Source organism: Syzygium oleosum, unplaced genomic scaffold, assembly GCF_021117445.2.
Source record: "Syzygium oleosum isolate NSW1041296 unplaced genomic scaffold, Sole_v2.1 Sole_v2.03, whole genome shotgun sequence".
Classification (NCBI taxonomy): domain Eukaryota; kingdom Viridiplantae; phylum Streptophyta; class Magnoliopsida; order Myrtales; family Myrtaceae; genus Syzygium; species Syzygium oleosum.
In genome coordinates, this window is record NW_026607487.1 from 20,535,498 (window position 1) to 20,551,278 (window position 15,781).

Below are 15,781 nucleotides of genomic sequence, written 5' to 3' on the forward strand. Positions count from 1 at the left end.
ACTTGGCTTGGGCTATATACAAATATCTTTCGATTGAGTCGGCTCAGAACCCTAGCTCGTTCTCTCTCGCGTTCTCCTCTGTCAAGGGAGCCCTAGCAATCCTTGGAGACATGTCAGCGATGTACGGTCAAGGAGGCGACGGTGGTTATGGCGGCGGCGGTGGATACGCCGGCGGTGAGGGCGGATACGGCGGCGGAGGCGGGGCTGGGGGCTACGGCGGCCCTGGAAGCCATGGTGGCGGTGGCGGAGGAGGGGGCTATGGGGGAGGCGATGGAGGTTATGGTGGCGGGGGTCGGGGAGGTGGTGGTTATGGTGGCGGAGGGCGCGGTGGGGGCGGAGGCGGTAGGGGAGGCGGTGGTGGCGGTGGTGGAGGATATGGAGGGAATCGAGGTACCTCCCTTATCTTTATGCGTATTCAATTGGCGGATCTGATTGTTCTCTGCTGTCTCCTCCGTTCCGCTGTTCTGTATTCGTTTTTTCGTTTGCTTTCCATTGGATTTTCTGTCATTTGCGCTTGTAAAGCAGGAGATCGTGGCGGCCGAGGCGGTGGCGGCAGAGGAGGGGGCCGAGGAGGTAGCGGCCGAGACGGCGATTGGCTGTGTCCTAACCCCAGGTATATTTAATTTTGTTGAATTTTACATGATTGTTTCTCTTAGCGTAATTCAGTCTATTAGATGCGAAGACCTTCCCCCTGTTGTGACGTATGGTCCTCCAGGTGGATGTAATGGTTCAGGAAATGTAATTTATCTTCAACGAATCTAAACCTTGAGCTTCCTTTTGTATTGGCATAACGTATGATGTCAATGTGTATTCTGTAGCTGTGGGAATCTGAACTTTGCCAGAAGAGTCGAGTGCAACAAATGTGGAGCACCCAGTCCCACTGGTTCTGGTGAGCGCGGTAATGGTAATGACCGGGGAGGTGGTGGTTATAACAGAGGAGGTAGTGGTGGAGGATACAGTGGAAATCGAGGGGGCCGAAGTGGAAATTACGAGGGTGGTAGAGGTGGTAGCTATGATGGAAGAAGTGCTGGTGGTGATAGAGGTAGTTCTTATGGAGGTAATCAAGGGAGAGACGATGGCGGTTACGGCCAGGTTCCTCCACCTGCACCCCCATCTTATGGTGGCGCTGGTACAGATCTTTTGCCTCCTGCAAATGCTTATGGGGGAAATGTTAATTATGGTACTGAGGCTGTTCCTCCTCCATCAAGCTATGGTGGGGGGCCAACATCATACCCTCCGATGTATAGTGGCACACCCGGTGGTTATGGTGGTGGTGGTGATGTTGGAGATGCAAGGACCGGAGGCCGGAGGGGTCCACCCTCTGGGTATGATGGAGGCTATGGCAGTGGCGCTCCACGGCACCATGGGAGTGGTTATGGAGGTGGTGGAACTGTTGCCACTGATGTCTCTCCTGCTAAGGTGAAGCAGTGCGATGAGAACTGTGGGGATACTTGTGACAACTCAAGGATTTACATATCAAATTTGCCACCAGATGTGACCACTGATGAACTGAGGGACCTCTTTGGAGGCATTGGTCAAGTAATAACTCCTTTTCCTTCTGAGTTGAATACATGGATGACGCAAGTAGCAGTGAACTTTTCGTCCCTTATGTTGACAGCGCATTCTGCACCGTCATTTCAATGCTGTTGTTTGTTATGGTCTTCTTTGCTTTTCATATGGACTTTTAAATGGGTTGTTTTTCGAATTGATGTCATTAGAGACAATATTGGTGAGCATACAGACTAGTAGTAAATGTTTATTTGATATCCACTTTCATTAAGTTTGATGGTATGGATACTGGTGACATATTCTTTCGATGATTGATTCCTCGGTAACTGATTCTTATATTCTTTCCATCATTGATTCCTCAATGATGTTGACAGCACATTCTGCACCGTCCTTTTAACGCTGTTGTTAGTTTTGTTCTCCTATGCTTTTCATAGGGACTTTAAAATGGGTTATTTTTGTAATTATTTGGTGACAATATTGGTGAGCATACAGACTAAAAATATCTATTTGATAACCACTTGTCATTGATTTTGATGGTATATACACTGAGATATTAGTGACATATACATATTGATGATTGATTCCTTAATGACCTACTCTTATATTTTTTCCCTCATTGACTACTCGATGATGTAATTCTATTGTTATTGCGTGTTTTTTTGGGTTTATTTCTGATAGTCAGAAGTATGATTGTGCTATACCTACTTTACAGGTTGGAAGAATCAAGCAGAAACGAGGCTACAAGGACCAGTGGCCATATAATATAAAAATCTACACTGACGAGGAAGGGAAAAACAAAGGGGATGCTGTGTTGTCTTATGAAGATCCATCTGCTGCACATTCTGCTGGCGGTTTCTTCAACAGTACGTGTCCAATTTTTTTAGTGAACTAACCGAATCTTCTTACGTCTGTAGAAGTACTTATTCTGTTCTTTCTCCCCAGATTATGAAATGAGGGGATACACAATAAATGTTGCAATGGCGGAGAGGTCAGCTCCAAAAGCTCCACCTGCATATGATCGTGGGTAAGTCATGTGTTATGCGCATATGTTTGAACTCTAATAATGGAGCCATTATGTTTCAAATCACATGTGTTTGAACTGAACTGGTGCATGCCTAATAGAGGTAGTATATTTTGAAAGTAGAGCGCTTACTAAGTTACTTCATTTCTAGCTTTCTGTACATGAAGCCCCATCGGAGCCAGGGCTGAAGGATTTGCTTGCAATTCCTGTGGTAGTGTTTGTAGTTACTTATCTTGCATATAATTTAGGTTTTGTCTTTGCAATGCAACAGGGGTGGTAGAGGTGGCTATGGTGGTGGTGGTGGGGATAGACGCAACAGAGATGGCGGAGGTTCTGGGCCAGATAGACATTATCATGGTGGAAATCGTTCACGTCCTTACTGATTATACTTCAGCATGGGAGATATTATGTATACTAGAAATTGTGGTTCGAGAGTTTAGTTGTGTGTTGCGTTGGCTGGATTGTTCTTTGACTGGAGACTAAGAGGTAGGTTGTTCACTTACTTGGGCAATACCACTATTCTCCTTTTATCTTGGAATATGTAGAGGGACTTTAACAGTAGGCGTTGGATTGATTCTGTTGTGTGAATTTTTTTTAGAGGCAAGTGGAATAGTCCCCAATTGCTTGCTGCTAAGGTAGGTAGTGTCTTCAGGTGAGTACTGCTCTTTCAAAACCACAATTTTATTCCTGGAAGTGGTCCCAGTATGTGATGGATGGTCGTATTTTCTCACAGTTAATCAATAGAAGGATGCTAGTGTAATCGGTAAACTAGATGCCATGAACTTATCAACACATGCCTATCTTAAGTAGGTAGGCGATATATGAAGTTTAGCTGGCGACAGGGATTTGCTTTTATCATGAACCGCTTTACATATCTCTAACCGGCAGTCTCATCTTCGGTCTTATATCTTGGGCTTATGGCAGTTCAGAAGATTGTAACCTTGTTCTTTTTAGGTTGATTTTATCTGTTACTCAGCTGTATATTTGATTTAGCCGGTAGATGATAACTTTTCTCTACTCCCCTTCCTTTTGAAGTGTGGATCATCTTCTTCTCAGTAGCGGGTCAAGGGTGGTTACAGGGATGGGGATCTTTTTTGGGTCACTTGCGGAATATTTAAAGGCAGACCCATATTTCAGGGGGTACACAGAAATTTTGTTTTTCTGCTTTTCGAAGGATGTGACTGGCTGTGAAAAGCGGTAGGCGATGATCATTGTATATCAATAGGCTTGTTGAGAACGGCCATGAATCAATTGGGGGCCAGGACAGGGGCATCCATGGTCGTGGGATTCCAGAAACCGCCGACTTTTGATGGATGCCTTGAATGTACCAAGCCAAGCTAATAGGTCTTTATCCTGGGGACTAGCATACTGGTTCTTAACCTTCTCCACTAAGAAACTCGGTGGATTGATGATGCATTAAGTTTTCTGCCATGCACGAGGCTTCTTGGTTTTTTCTTTTGGGCGGCACCATTTTGAGCAGTTTGCTGCAGGAGTCAAAATTTCCATGCTGGTTCTCTGGAATGGCAGATAGGATGTCTCAAATATTGTAAAGACAATGAATAAGCGGGTCTAGTTCCATTTATTTGTAATTTCAAGCTAGAGGTTTCGTGGCATCGAAGTTCAAAGGGAAATCAGTCTTATTTCAACTGCTCCTCTTTCTACTGTTCTTCAGTCCTTGTGTGTGTGTGTGTGTGTGTTTTTGATCGCTTCTCCTATTCTCTCGTTCTCTTTCTCCTTGTGTTTCCACCACTCTTTAGATTGAACAAATTATTGGAAAAGCCAATCATAATGTGAAAACCCATTGAATCAAACCGGAAGTCTCCAGTTCGAGTGTGTGTGGCTATATTGGGGGGACTAGACATTCCCCCAATGAAGCCTTGTATCGGACATGTAGTTCAACGAGAAATGCGTAAGCTGGACCCTAAAAAATGAGCCATCTCTTACAACTACGGTTTAAGAACCAAAGTCAAAGCACTGAGGGGGAATGAGGTGTTATTAAAGAGAAGGGCAAAAGTACACCAAAAGTGCCATAACTTGTGTACGGCGATCACTTTGGTGTCAGAACTTTTTTTCGGATCACTTTGGTGCCAAGTCAGAGGAAAATAGATCACTTTAGTGACTCCGACCAAAATTTCGGCCAAAAAGCTGACCTGGCATTTATATTAAAAAAAAATGGTCTGACTTGTACACGTGGAAATTATGTGACTTTTTTTCGAATTTTTTAATTTTTTAATTTTTTTAAATAAAGGTTGCAGCAGCGGCGAGGGAGCCCTCGCCGCTGCTGTCGCGACCCAGGCGACGGCGAGGTCTCGCCTCGCCGGATCCGGCCCTCGCCGACCACTGTGCCCACCACCACCGGCCCTTCCCGGTGGTGGTGGGTTGGCGGCAGCAGCGGCGAGGGCTCCCTCGCCGCTGTTGCAAGCTTTTATTTATTTATTTAATTTAATTTAATTTTTTTTTAAAAAAAGTACACGTCAGCGGGCTAAACGGCGTCGTTTTTTGTTTTTAATGCTGACTGGACCTCTCCGGTGAGCCGTGTCAGCGCCACATCGGATTTCCGGCGAGCCATGTCAGCATTGGCACTAAAATGATTGTTTTTCAAAAAAGTTGGCATCAAAGTGATCCGAAAAAAAGTTATGGCACCAAAGTGATCGCCGTACACAAGTTATGTCACTTCTAGTGTATTTTTGCCTAAAGAGAAGCATCTGTTCGGCAAAAAAAAAAAAAAACGGGTATCATTTAGGATTTGTGTTTGCGTCTGTTCTGCTGAAAGTAGGCAAAATAAACGGTAAAATTTGGAATAGAATAAAATTTATTTTATTATTTTAATGTTTGGTTCTTGCTCAAGATAGGATAAATTTGAATACAAGAGGATATAACTAGGATAAAAATATCACATGGGGAGGTAGGATAAATGTAGATATAATTTTTTATAGGGTTAATAGCACGAAAAACTTCAAACTAGTACACATGTGACAATTTACTCCAAATTAATTTTTTGACCGCTAAAAACCCCAAATTGGTACATTTGTAACAAATTTACCCTTTATTAAATTGAATTAATACAAAAAATAACAAATTATTACACTTGGGACAAACGGAGGTAAAACCCCAAACTGGTACATTTGTCAACTGTCATATGTCATTTAACTAAGCAATCTGACGGTAAAATTTAACGGAAACTAACGGAAGGTAAATTTATCACAAGTGTACCAGTTTGAGATTTTTCGTGGTAATAACCTATTTTTATATTCATGGCATAAAAGTTATTTTTTTCAAATAACAAATCTTAAATTAAAAAATAAAATCATAATTAAATATAAAATAATATTTGGATTCTAATACAAAAAAGAAAATTCAAAATAACAAAAAAATAATGGACAAATTTCATTTTTTATTTTTATTTCTATTTATATATTTAAATTTATTTATATTCTATAATATATATTATATAATATTCATGATCTATATTTATTATATATTTTAGGTATATTAGTATACAAGGCTTGACATGCCACGAATCCTCTTAAGTGAGGTGCTAATAATGTGGTTTGACCTTGTTGTCCCAATAATCCCGTACCAAGGCGTATCTAATATAGTAATTATCATTGAAACCAAAATACTTGTACAAACATGGCCCTCTTCCTGTTTTCGTAGGATCGAAAAAAGATTATTTTTATCTATCGGAAAGGTTTTTGATGATTTTTTTTGTTTTAGTTTTCGAATTGATTGTCCGATCGAAGAAAAATTTTCAATTATTCGTTTTGAAACTCTTATGTAATAAATTAACATAGTAGTAGAAAGAATACCATGCTTAAAAGAGATTAATAAAATGAATCCCACTTTTACCATCAAGGAATAAATAATTTGACAGGAGACATATAGATCATGAATGTTTGGAATCCATATTATGCCAGGAGACATTGCTTTTGCTAATTCAAATTGAAGGGTAGTATCAATGATACAAGTCTGATCCTAAATTTAGAAATATAAAAAGGCATAGCCCCTTCTCTATTAAAAGAAATCATATTCTCACGGATACAACACAAAGGAAAGAATTAACCACATTTGCCTCACTGAGATAAGGTTTAATTCAAAGATGAGTTATTTATGATGATAAATGCAATCTTTAGAAAACTTCTTTTTTACATAAGTAATAGAACGTGAGAGCCAAATGAATTGAAAGATTCATGTTTGGTTCGGGAAGGGATTATGGAAGTTTTGAAATGAATGGAAAGATAAACTACTTTCATTGAGGTTGATCTACTACTGTCCGAATAGCATTTTCGCGGTTTGAGCAGCAAATGGTGTTCCCCTTCTTGTACCATCGAATCCACAAGTACCGGTCAAATTTCTTCCAGCTATCTAAGAATTGTTTGAATCAAGGGTTAATGCTGTAATGAAATTTAAGCGCAGGATAATATAGGAAAAAGTCTAATCATTGTTCCATTTATTGTGAGTTTAATCAAGTATTGAAAAAAAAAAAAAGTGAACTGACACTGAGAGGCGAAAACTAGAGGAGCAAATGCTAGCATGAAACCTTAACGAAAGAAATGGTGGAGAGAAGCAGGCTCAGGAGAGTCCCTAAGTCTTCAAAATCAAATAACAATTCTTTCATGTTAAAGCAGAAACATATTGTTCCGTGGAGCGTTTTCAAGTAGTCTTCGATCTATTATGTATTAATTAATATTCAATTGATTGGTGGGGGTTTTCTACATTTATGTAAATCGTAAAGTATATGAAAATATTCAATGTGATTCTTCCGTTAATTCAAGTTAACATAAATTATTAATCTAACTTTCAATACGTTAAGTTTTAATGGCGAGCACCAAAAAAAGTCACTTGGATAATCCAAATAAAATATTCATCTCAAATCAAGATATAATAATTTTCATCATCAAATAATATCTTTTCTCTTTTCTAAAGTAGATGAAAAAAAAAATAGACATATTAACTCGTCATTTTAAAAAGTAAAACTCAACCTATAATAATATAGATCATCAAATAACATCTAATTTTGCCGTTCGAACAAATGAAATGACTATATTAAACATTTACCAATAATTTATGAACCACATTAAATAAATTAAAAATTCAAAAACGACAATACAGTCTGAGAACCATTTGTGTCACTTTTCTAACAATTTTATGCGCTTTTAAGAGTCTAAGGTTGCCTATCCTTTTAGTAACGCGCAATCAATCAAAGCGTTACCCACCCCCCGTGGTGCAATTCGAGCTGCTAAGCTCCATGCCCTTCAGCTCTAGGAACAACGGGGCTGTGAAATGAACTGCATGTGGATTTACAAGGAAGAAGTCACAGAAAATTTGCAGACCTCGATCAGTTTTTCCGAGAGCAAAAAAAATAAAATATTCGTTTTTAAGAATGGATCGAATTATTTTCACATATAATCAAGAATCCTGGTTTCTTCACATCATCGCAGGGATCTTATCTATGTGCATGTCCTCCTTGCAGCATGATTCCAGGCCCATATTGGGCGCCTCCTCCAGGGTTGACATGACCCTGAAATCATGCATCGATAATCAATAAAAAGTTAGCCATAGATCTTCCTCTAATGCCATGATTCTTGTCAACGCATCACAGAGCTGTATGTTCAAGACTATTTGTCGGGTGATTTCATTAGTAACGGTAATCCCACATCTGACATGCTTCCTTACTCTGAAGGCAGCTTCATTACGGACGAACTTGATCATGCTTCATCGATTACAAAACCATGGGTCGTAGTAACATCAGGAAAACAGCTGAATCAATTTTCAAACATTAGCTTTCGTTGAGTATATCTTTTCCTACTCCAGCTTCCTTTCATCTGTTGACATGACAAACCAACGACCCACCTATTTAAAGAAACAACCTTCTACCGAGAAGGCTAAAACAAAAATAACACCACCAAAAAGAGACACCGGAATAGGTAATGTTCCGGCATATGCAACTACTGGGAAATGTTTCGGGGAAGGACAGAAGAAAATTGATCCAGAAAGAGAATCAAATGGGAGAGCACGTACCTGATGCATTTCGTAAGTGTTGGGGTGAGTACTTCCTCCAAATCCTATCTCGGGGGAACTATAGTTTTGGGCATATCCAGGATCTAAAATTGGAAGATGGAAAATTTAGTACAAATAATTGATATCACGGATGAAAAGGAACTGACTGACACAATGTGCAAACCTAGATTTGCTGCTGTTGCTGCTGCTCTTGATCTTCTCTCTGCATTAGCAAGTTCAACACGCAGCTTTTCAATTTCACGATTCAAAGACAACATATGTTTCTCCATCACCTTAGCTTGCTCCAGATTACTAACTTGTGTCTTCTTCTCACGTTCAAGAGCAGCTCTACTCAGATAAAAAAAAACAATGTATATCAGAAGATCCAGAACAGTAGAATCAAATGATCTTCCTACTGCCAGAAGGAAACATACACTTCGAAACTGCAGCCACTGAAAGCATTGGATTTTTTTAGATATATTTTGCACTGTACGGACCTATTCCTTCTAAATCATTTCCACTTCAGAAAAAGATGCCAATGGAGTCACACATGAAATATTCCTTAAGACGATCCATCGCAATACTGTCAACCAGATGTCGCTTAATTGACATCCAATTTCAAATATATTCTTCTAATTACATCATATGAGGAGAAAAAAGATTCATGACATATTTCTTCCTAAAGGTACTACGTTATTCTTCTAGGATGGGCTTCAGGTTGGGGACATTTAAGTCATGCGATCCACATCTAGTCCATTTCCTGGCTATGCTCATTAAAAAAATTCTTCCGCAAACTTTTCTGCTTATAAATAGCCCTCTATGTTCATTTAATACTTTGGTGGATTCATATGGTGTGGTGCCACTGCACTCAATGCCAGCTAATGAAGACATGGGTTAGGGCTCTGCAGTCATATCAAAGTCTCAGACAAATGGGCGATAGTTATACAAGGAAAAGGTAGATTTTAAAAAAAGAAAATGAGGAAAAGGTAGATTTGACCATTCGCATCCCAAAATACTGAACAATGCATCCTCCACCTGCAAACTACTTTTGTGGCTACAACAGTATGCGACAAATATCAAACCATGAACAATGGAATAGATCAATTCCATACATAAGGAAAATAACTCATAGAATACCTGGTGTTGAAGACATCATACAATATGAACTAGTTTATTAAGAGCAATTACAAGCTCTATAAAGTGCATGACACAGGAACACTTTGAATAAAGAAATCATCTTTCTTCTCCTTAGTATTCTTCCACTAGGTCCACAAGCAAACCTAAATATTAAACTCACTTCAATATCACCCAGCCTCTACAAATGTTCTTTTCAGTTATAGTGAGAGTAAGAACTTCCTCAACGCTTCAAGAGAGACGACCTCACAGAACTATGTTGATCCAAATGATTCTCCCTCGAATTTCTAATTCAGTATTCAATACTAAATTGTTCTACGTGTTTTGCACAGTGAAGGGAACATGTACAATTTGGAAATTACTATAATTTCAGTAACCACATTTGCCAGTTAACCGGAATCTCTAGCATTTCTTTCATTCTAAGATCATAATCCTCCTAGAGCATAAAAAAGGGCTGCAATTCAAGCAAAGTGTTTCCTGTCCAGCATATTTTTCATTGAAGAACATCTCCTGAGAAGCTATTGACAGAATCACACACTTACAAGAAAGTTCTTTATCATGGGTAGGATTCATATTCAATCACTATTGTGGTAGCTATTAGTGTATGTATGGCAGCTAAACCACCACCTTTAAAACTTCTCCTACTCTTTCTATTGAAAAAAGGGGAAAAAAAAAAGACTTTCTGAACTACAACAACAACGAAAAGGTCTTCAAAAAAGATGTGAACCTAGAGTGATGTAGGTGAAAAGGGGCACGAGAAGTTCTGGAAAGACTTGGATGAAACTATAAGAAAGATCTTAAGCACTTCCATCTTATTAAGCAATTTGAAAACCCCAAGAAGGCTTGATTATTGTCTTTTCTTGCAAGCACCACATTGAAGTCAAGGTGCAACTGTAAAGAGATGGTTGGAAAAGCGGATTGAACAATCCAAGGGCCAATCCAAGCAAAATCCCGACTGTTGTTCAACCAATTTGAATTCACAGAAAAAAAAAACGAGAAAATTCAGAGGAAGAAGTAATCATTGGCAAAGTCAAGTTACCTTCCCCTCTGAATCTCTTCATGCATGGCCTCGATCTCGGACTTGACCAGGGGTACCTGCTTCAACTCGGACGCCGCCCGGAGAACCTCCTCCTCGAGACACCGCAACTGCACAATGAGCTCCTTCCGCTCGGCGCCGAGGTTGAGCGCACGTGGGCGCACCTGGGCCAGCTCGGCGGCCATGGAATTGATGTCGCGGACCTCGGCCTCCATCTTCAAGGACCTCTCGTAGACCTCCCGGACCTGGGCGTCCCGCTCCGCCTTGACCTCGGCGGCGGCGGAGGACAGGCGGCGGATCTCCTGCTGGGAGAGGGAGAGCTCCTGCTTGAGGGCCACGTGGGTGGCGAGGAGCCGCTGGTTCTCGGCGAGGAGGGACTGGATCTCGCGGTGCTGGGAGGCGGCGCGGTCCTCGAGCGCCGCCACCTGGGGGAGGCGGGGGAGGAGGCGAGGGTCTTCGAGGGAGGAGTGGCGGAGCCTGGCGGCGCTTTGGGGCGGGAGATAATTGCGCGCGGCCATCACCGGAGAAGGCGGAGGAGACTGTTAGGGATTTCTCAGATGAAGTATGAAATGCGACGAACTGTCGTGCGCTTCGACCCGGAGAAGACGCCGCTCGCTGCTCTCATCGTCTCCGCCGCCGCGGCCCCCGAGCTTTCTTGGAGGCGGATGTCGTCTAAAATATTTAAAAGTCTTGGTCAATTATAAATTATAAAGTTCTATGGGGAGTGCATAAATTCTAGCTTCATGTCGAAGTCGTTCCATCCAACTTAGATTATTGCTGCGATTAATTTTTTAGATTGTCTGAAAATATCAGTTAACGGAAAATTATTAACGATGAAAGAGATTTATATATTTAAAATTAGAAAAATCTGAAAAGTAGAAAATAATTTAATAAAAAAGGTTTTTCGGAAAGCATCAAGTATAAGCGGAAATCTGTTCCGAAATATGCAATGCTTTGTATAGCCAGGATTTTTATTTATTGGTTAGATTATGAAAGGTGGTTGACTCGTGACATATATCAATCCGTTTGTTTCGCGGAAATAGAACATTAAAGATGAAGATTTCTCTGTATTCCTATAAGTTACCAACAGAAAAATTATATTTTCCCACAAAGGGTCTCTTATACAATGTAGTCCTTAAACTTTTGATTTATTCAGTATGGTCCCTAAACTTTAACTCAATATTCAATATGATCTATGAATTTTTAATTTGTTCAATATGATCGATGAAATTTTGGTCAATGTTCAATTTAGTCTTCGAACTATACGAAAATATTCAGTGTAATTCAGGTACTTCATTGAACATGTACCATAAGTTCATGGACCGTGTTGAACAAATTAAAAGTTTGAACGTTAGGCTAAAGTTTATAAACTGTATTGAATAAATTAAAATTTTAGGATCATATTACGTATTGGGCTAAAGTTTATGAACAACTTGTTTTATTATACCTTCAAGGATTTTAAACAAAATCATTTCCTGCACTGAAAGATAAAAAAAGAATTGAAAAAAAGGAAAATTAAAAGGCCGATGTTGCTTTGGGCCTTAAGTCATGCCCACAAGGAGGAGGAGGAGGAGGAGGAGAGAGAGAGAGAGAGAGAGAGAGAGTGGCGCCATCAACAAAAGCAAGCTCCCCTTGCAATCTCAAAAAAAATGGCGGACGCGCTCTCGCCGCCGGAGGTCTCCCTCTTCCTCTTCCTTGTCAAGCTCAGAAGGTTCGCTTCCATGCTCCTTCCACAAACGCTAATGCACATGCACCGTCGGCGGCATCGTTCCGGTTGAAAATCGCAACTTCCATCGCCGTTCGCAGGTTCGATGACGCGACTCTCGGCGTTCTCCGGACCTTGCTGGTCTCCAAGGACGCGAGATCGGCAGTTCAAGCGCGATCGAGCCTCGAACGGTTCATGAGATTCGAGTCTCTCCGTATACTTCGCGAGGTTGCGGATAAGGACGCTGTCCATGTGCTTTCCGTTCTCGAGTTCCTGGTTCGAGCCTTTGCGGTTATAGGCGATTTCGAGGTGAGTTCCACGAACGTGTCCTCTTTAGTTATTCATGAATAGAAAACCTGAAATAGGAACCTATAAGTTAGCTTATGGATGTTTCTGGACGACGAACTGATGAGCTGATTTATGTCATCGTTTTCATCTTCTTCTTTTTTTTTTTTTATTACGACCATTCGACGACATTGAAGCAGGTCCTTGATGGAACTATCGGTGATATAGGGGCTTTCCTTAGTCGCATGCTCGTCGCGTTCTTACAGCCTTGGATATGCAGTCTTTAAGGGACTTTTTGTTTTTCCCTTTTGTGTTTGGTTTGTCGGATCTTATCAGAGTTGCTTGGCACTGAGGTACGAAGCACTCGTTTTTCGGGAAAACAAATCTGGCGTTCATCAATGGCTACAAGTTGGTCATACCGAATGGGTGAACTTTGCCAAGGATGCGCTTGACAATGGTTTTTACCCTATAGCCACAAAGGTAGCATGTTATTACTGCAACAGTTCCAATGTTTTCACTGTAATATTGAGTGAAAAATGAAGCAATGCGCATTTCTTCATAACTATACGTGGGAGATATCTATTCTTATTTCCAAATCTAGGCTGGTAGCGGTTTGGATAACTAAGTTTCGAACAATGCATCTTCAAGCTAATATTAGTATTCCGATGCTGTTGTATGTCATTGACCAGTTTCATGGATATATGCATCAAGTTCTATTTGACTCGTCAAGTAAGTCGCTGTATCAAGACGTGGTGGATCAAGATGACTACTTCGGACTTCCGTAAGAGAACTCCGTCAATAACGAAACTATGTTTTGCTGCATACTTAGAATGCATCGTCAGACGTTGAAGTTAGTTATGAATGTATTCGTGTCTGCATTGACAAATTGCTCTCTGCCGTTCCTTTGCTATGAATTGACAATCCAAACTAGGACAGTCAATGCAGGACTATTGGTACAGTAGCTCCTTGATACGTATTATCCTTGATAATCTGTGGGCAGTAACAGTTTCGTCACTTTTGCCACGCAAGTCTTTTATTATTTTACCATCAAATATTTTTTAGAACTTTCCGTCTTAAAATTAGCATGTCTAACTTATGTGGATGTGGACCATTTTGCTTTCGATGCTTTATGAACTTGTATAACGTCCCCTGAATTATAATGTGCAGTCTTCACTATGATTTTGGTTTTTCCCTCCTTTGCCAACCAGGCATGTGAAAATGCTCTTCTATGTCTTCAAAGGAGTGATACTTCTGGCTTGGAAAATTTCACTGGAGATATCCAGAATATAGTAAGTCTCAAGGACGTTGCTATTTCATCCACTGGTTCATGCAGCGGTATGTTGAATAGTAAAGCGTTCGTCTTAACAATTTTTATCTGATCTTATCTCTACCGCTTGTCCTGCCTCTATCATATCAATGGTCCATGAATTTTCTCTCTTTGACATAATACTTTACACTGCTAATGAAAGGATATAATCAGTAAAAAAATTTGTTCGATTTTCTTTCGTGATGCACTTTAGGGGCACAATGTTATAGTGACGATTGACAATGATGGTTCAAACTCAATATATTTATTTCCTCCTACAAAATGTTTTGGTGAAGTTAACATTATTTGTGGATGCTCATTTAAGTTGCTTTATTTGATCAAGTCTGTGTCTAAGTATTCTTAACACTAAGTGCTTATGGAGAATGGTCGTGGGAGTGGAAGAAATTGATGTTCGTAGTTCTGCTGTATTCAAAGACTACAGAGCTTTGAGTGGAAATTTCATTTTCATGGAATTTATTAGACAACCTGATACAGATAAACAGAGACAGCTGTTGAGCCTATTCCCTTTAACTTTTCAGCTACTTTTTCCAGTAGGGTTAATGCATCCCTTGGCTCACAGTAGTGATGACAGCTATGAAAATGAAACCAAAATTAGATGTTGATCTACAAGACAACATCGTGGTTAAAGATTTTGCCCAGCATTGTCTACTTTAGTTCCTAAACTTTTTTGATCAATTCTGATTCTCAACATGCAAAATTGTTATTTTCGTTGAAAACCATAATTGTAGCTAGCCTGATATTGGGCATACTTATTGGATCGAAATACTTCCCAATGTTGAGTGAACCACATGCGTCAAGTTAAGAAACAGCTTGTCGGTGCTGATGCACAAGCAATTTGCTGGTCAATATCTGTGGAGTCATATGTTCCCTCTTTAGCAGATTTCACCATCTTTAAGTCAGCAGTGCTGTTTATCAATATGAAGCCTGAATCAGATAAATTGTCTAAGGAGATATTTGATTGTATGGACCGTCAGATGTGAAATTCTGTTGATTAAGCTCTCCAAGTAGAAAGTTTGTCTTGGATATTACCATAAGAATTTTCGGGACTTCTTTCAATCTTGACTCGGGACTAGCATTTATTTGATTGGCGAGTGCCTTCAACTGCATTTTAGTAAGCTCTTTGCAGTGAATGGGATGCTAAGCATAGTCATGCTGTAGTTTGACTCATCTTGGTATGGACAGTTCAGGCAAAGGCAGTGAAATATTTGAAGAGGAAAGAAATGGAGAGAAGCAAACAGCAAGCTTCTACATTCAGAGAAATCCAACCTGTTGCAAGTGTTCTGTTTAGAGATAGTATTAAGAAGCGTAATGCAAGGATATTTTCAGAGTGCCAGGCTTTGAGGTCAGCTGCAAGAAACTCACACGCCCACACTAAAATTCCAGGTTTTGTTTAGTCTCCTAACCTTGCACATACGGGTGTGGATGTAATAGTTCATTTCCTGAATTTAAAAATATCTGAAAAGCAGCTTAAGGTGTAACCTTGACCCTCTATGTGAAGAGATGGTACAGTTTCGACACTTTAAGAGTTTGCCATATATTGATCATATATATTTGAAAGCTCCAGGTTGCTTGGTTTGTGACCACATATATATTTATAATTGGGGATGAGTGCTACGTTAATTCTGTGTTATCATGTCCAAAAAGCATCTTCGTATGAGTTGTTGGTCCTTTCGAAATGATATATGGCAACTTAAACTTCTGAACTGTTATGAACACTCAATTACAAGATGGATGAACTCATGGATATGGAGCCTGGCTAAGGAA

The 15,781-nt window shown here is 40.1% G+C and overlaps 3 protein-coding genes across 7 annotated transcripts; 2 read left to right on the forward strand and 1 right to left on the reverse strand.

Moving 5' to 3' along the window:
- Positions 1-29: 29 nt before the first annotated feature.
- On the forward strand, positions 30-4,176 carry LOC115683850 (transcription initiation factor TFIID subunit 15b). Of its 3 annotated transcripts, XR_008816105.1 has the most exons (8): positions 30-390; positions 526-613; positions 819-1,539; positions 2,222-2,372; positions 2,452-2,533; positions 2,802-3,016; positions 3,129-3,182; positions 3,610-4,176. XR_008816105.1 is itself a non-coding variant. In XM_030608488.2 (6 exons), exons 1-6 carry the CDS (start codon positions 111-113, stop codon positions 2,911-2,913), a joined length of 1,434 nt encoding a protein of 477 aa, XP_030464348.1. In that variant the 5' UTR covers positions 30-110; the 3' UTR covers positions 2,914-3,068. The 3 variants fall into 3 exon arrangements, 1 of the variants encoding a protein (XP_030464348.1); XR_008816104.1 differs by lacking the exon at positions 3,610-4,176 and having other exon boundaries at positions 3,129-3,298; XM_030608488.2 differs by lacking the exons at positions 3,129-3,182; positions 3,610-4,176 and having other exon boundaries at positions 2,802-3,068.
- Positions 4,177-7,809: 3,633 nt separating this feature from the next.
- On the reverse strand, positions 7,810-11,360 carry LOC115683884 (protein FLC EXPRESSOR). The gene is made up of 4 exons (XM_030608526.2): positions 10,704-11,360; positions 8,715-8,878; positions 8,552-8,634; positions 7,810-8,051 (listed from the first exon to the last, which is right to left on the reverse strand). Exons 1-4 carry the CDS (start codon positions 11,216-11,218, stop codon positions 7,977-7,979), a joined length of 837 nt encoding a protein of 278 aa, XP_030464386.1. The 5' UTR covers positions 11,219-11,360; the 3' UTR covers positions 7,810-7,976.
- A 927-nt stretch (positions 11,361-12,287) lies between these two features.
- Positions 12,288-15,595, forward strand: LOC115683885 (protein DOUBLE-STRAND BREAK FORMATION). Of its 3 annotated transcripts, none has more exons than XM_030608527.2 (5): positions 12,288-12,411; positions 12,507-12,714; positions 13,027-13,170; positions 13,899-14,025; positions 15,200-15,595. In XM_030608527.2, the coding sequence occupies exons 1-5, from the start codon at positions 12,350-12,352 to the stop codon at positions 15,409-15,411; spliced, it is 753 nt and encodes a 250-aa protein (XP_030464387.1). In that variant the 5' UTR covers positions 12,288-12,349; the 3' UTR covers positions 15,412-15,595. The 3 variants fall into 3 exon arrangements, with proteins under 3 accessions (XP_030464387.1, XP_056165995.1, XP_056165996.1); XM_056310020.1 differs by having other exon boundaries at positions 15,205-15,595; XM_056310021.1 differs by lacking the exon at positions 13,027-13,170.
- The last annotated feature ends 186 nt before the right edge of the window (positions 15,596-15,781 follow it).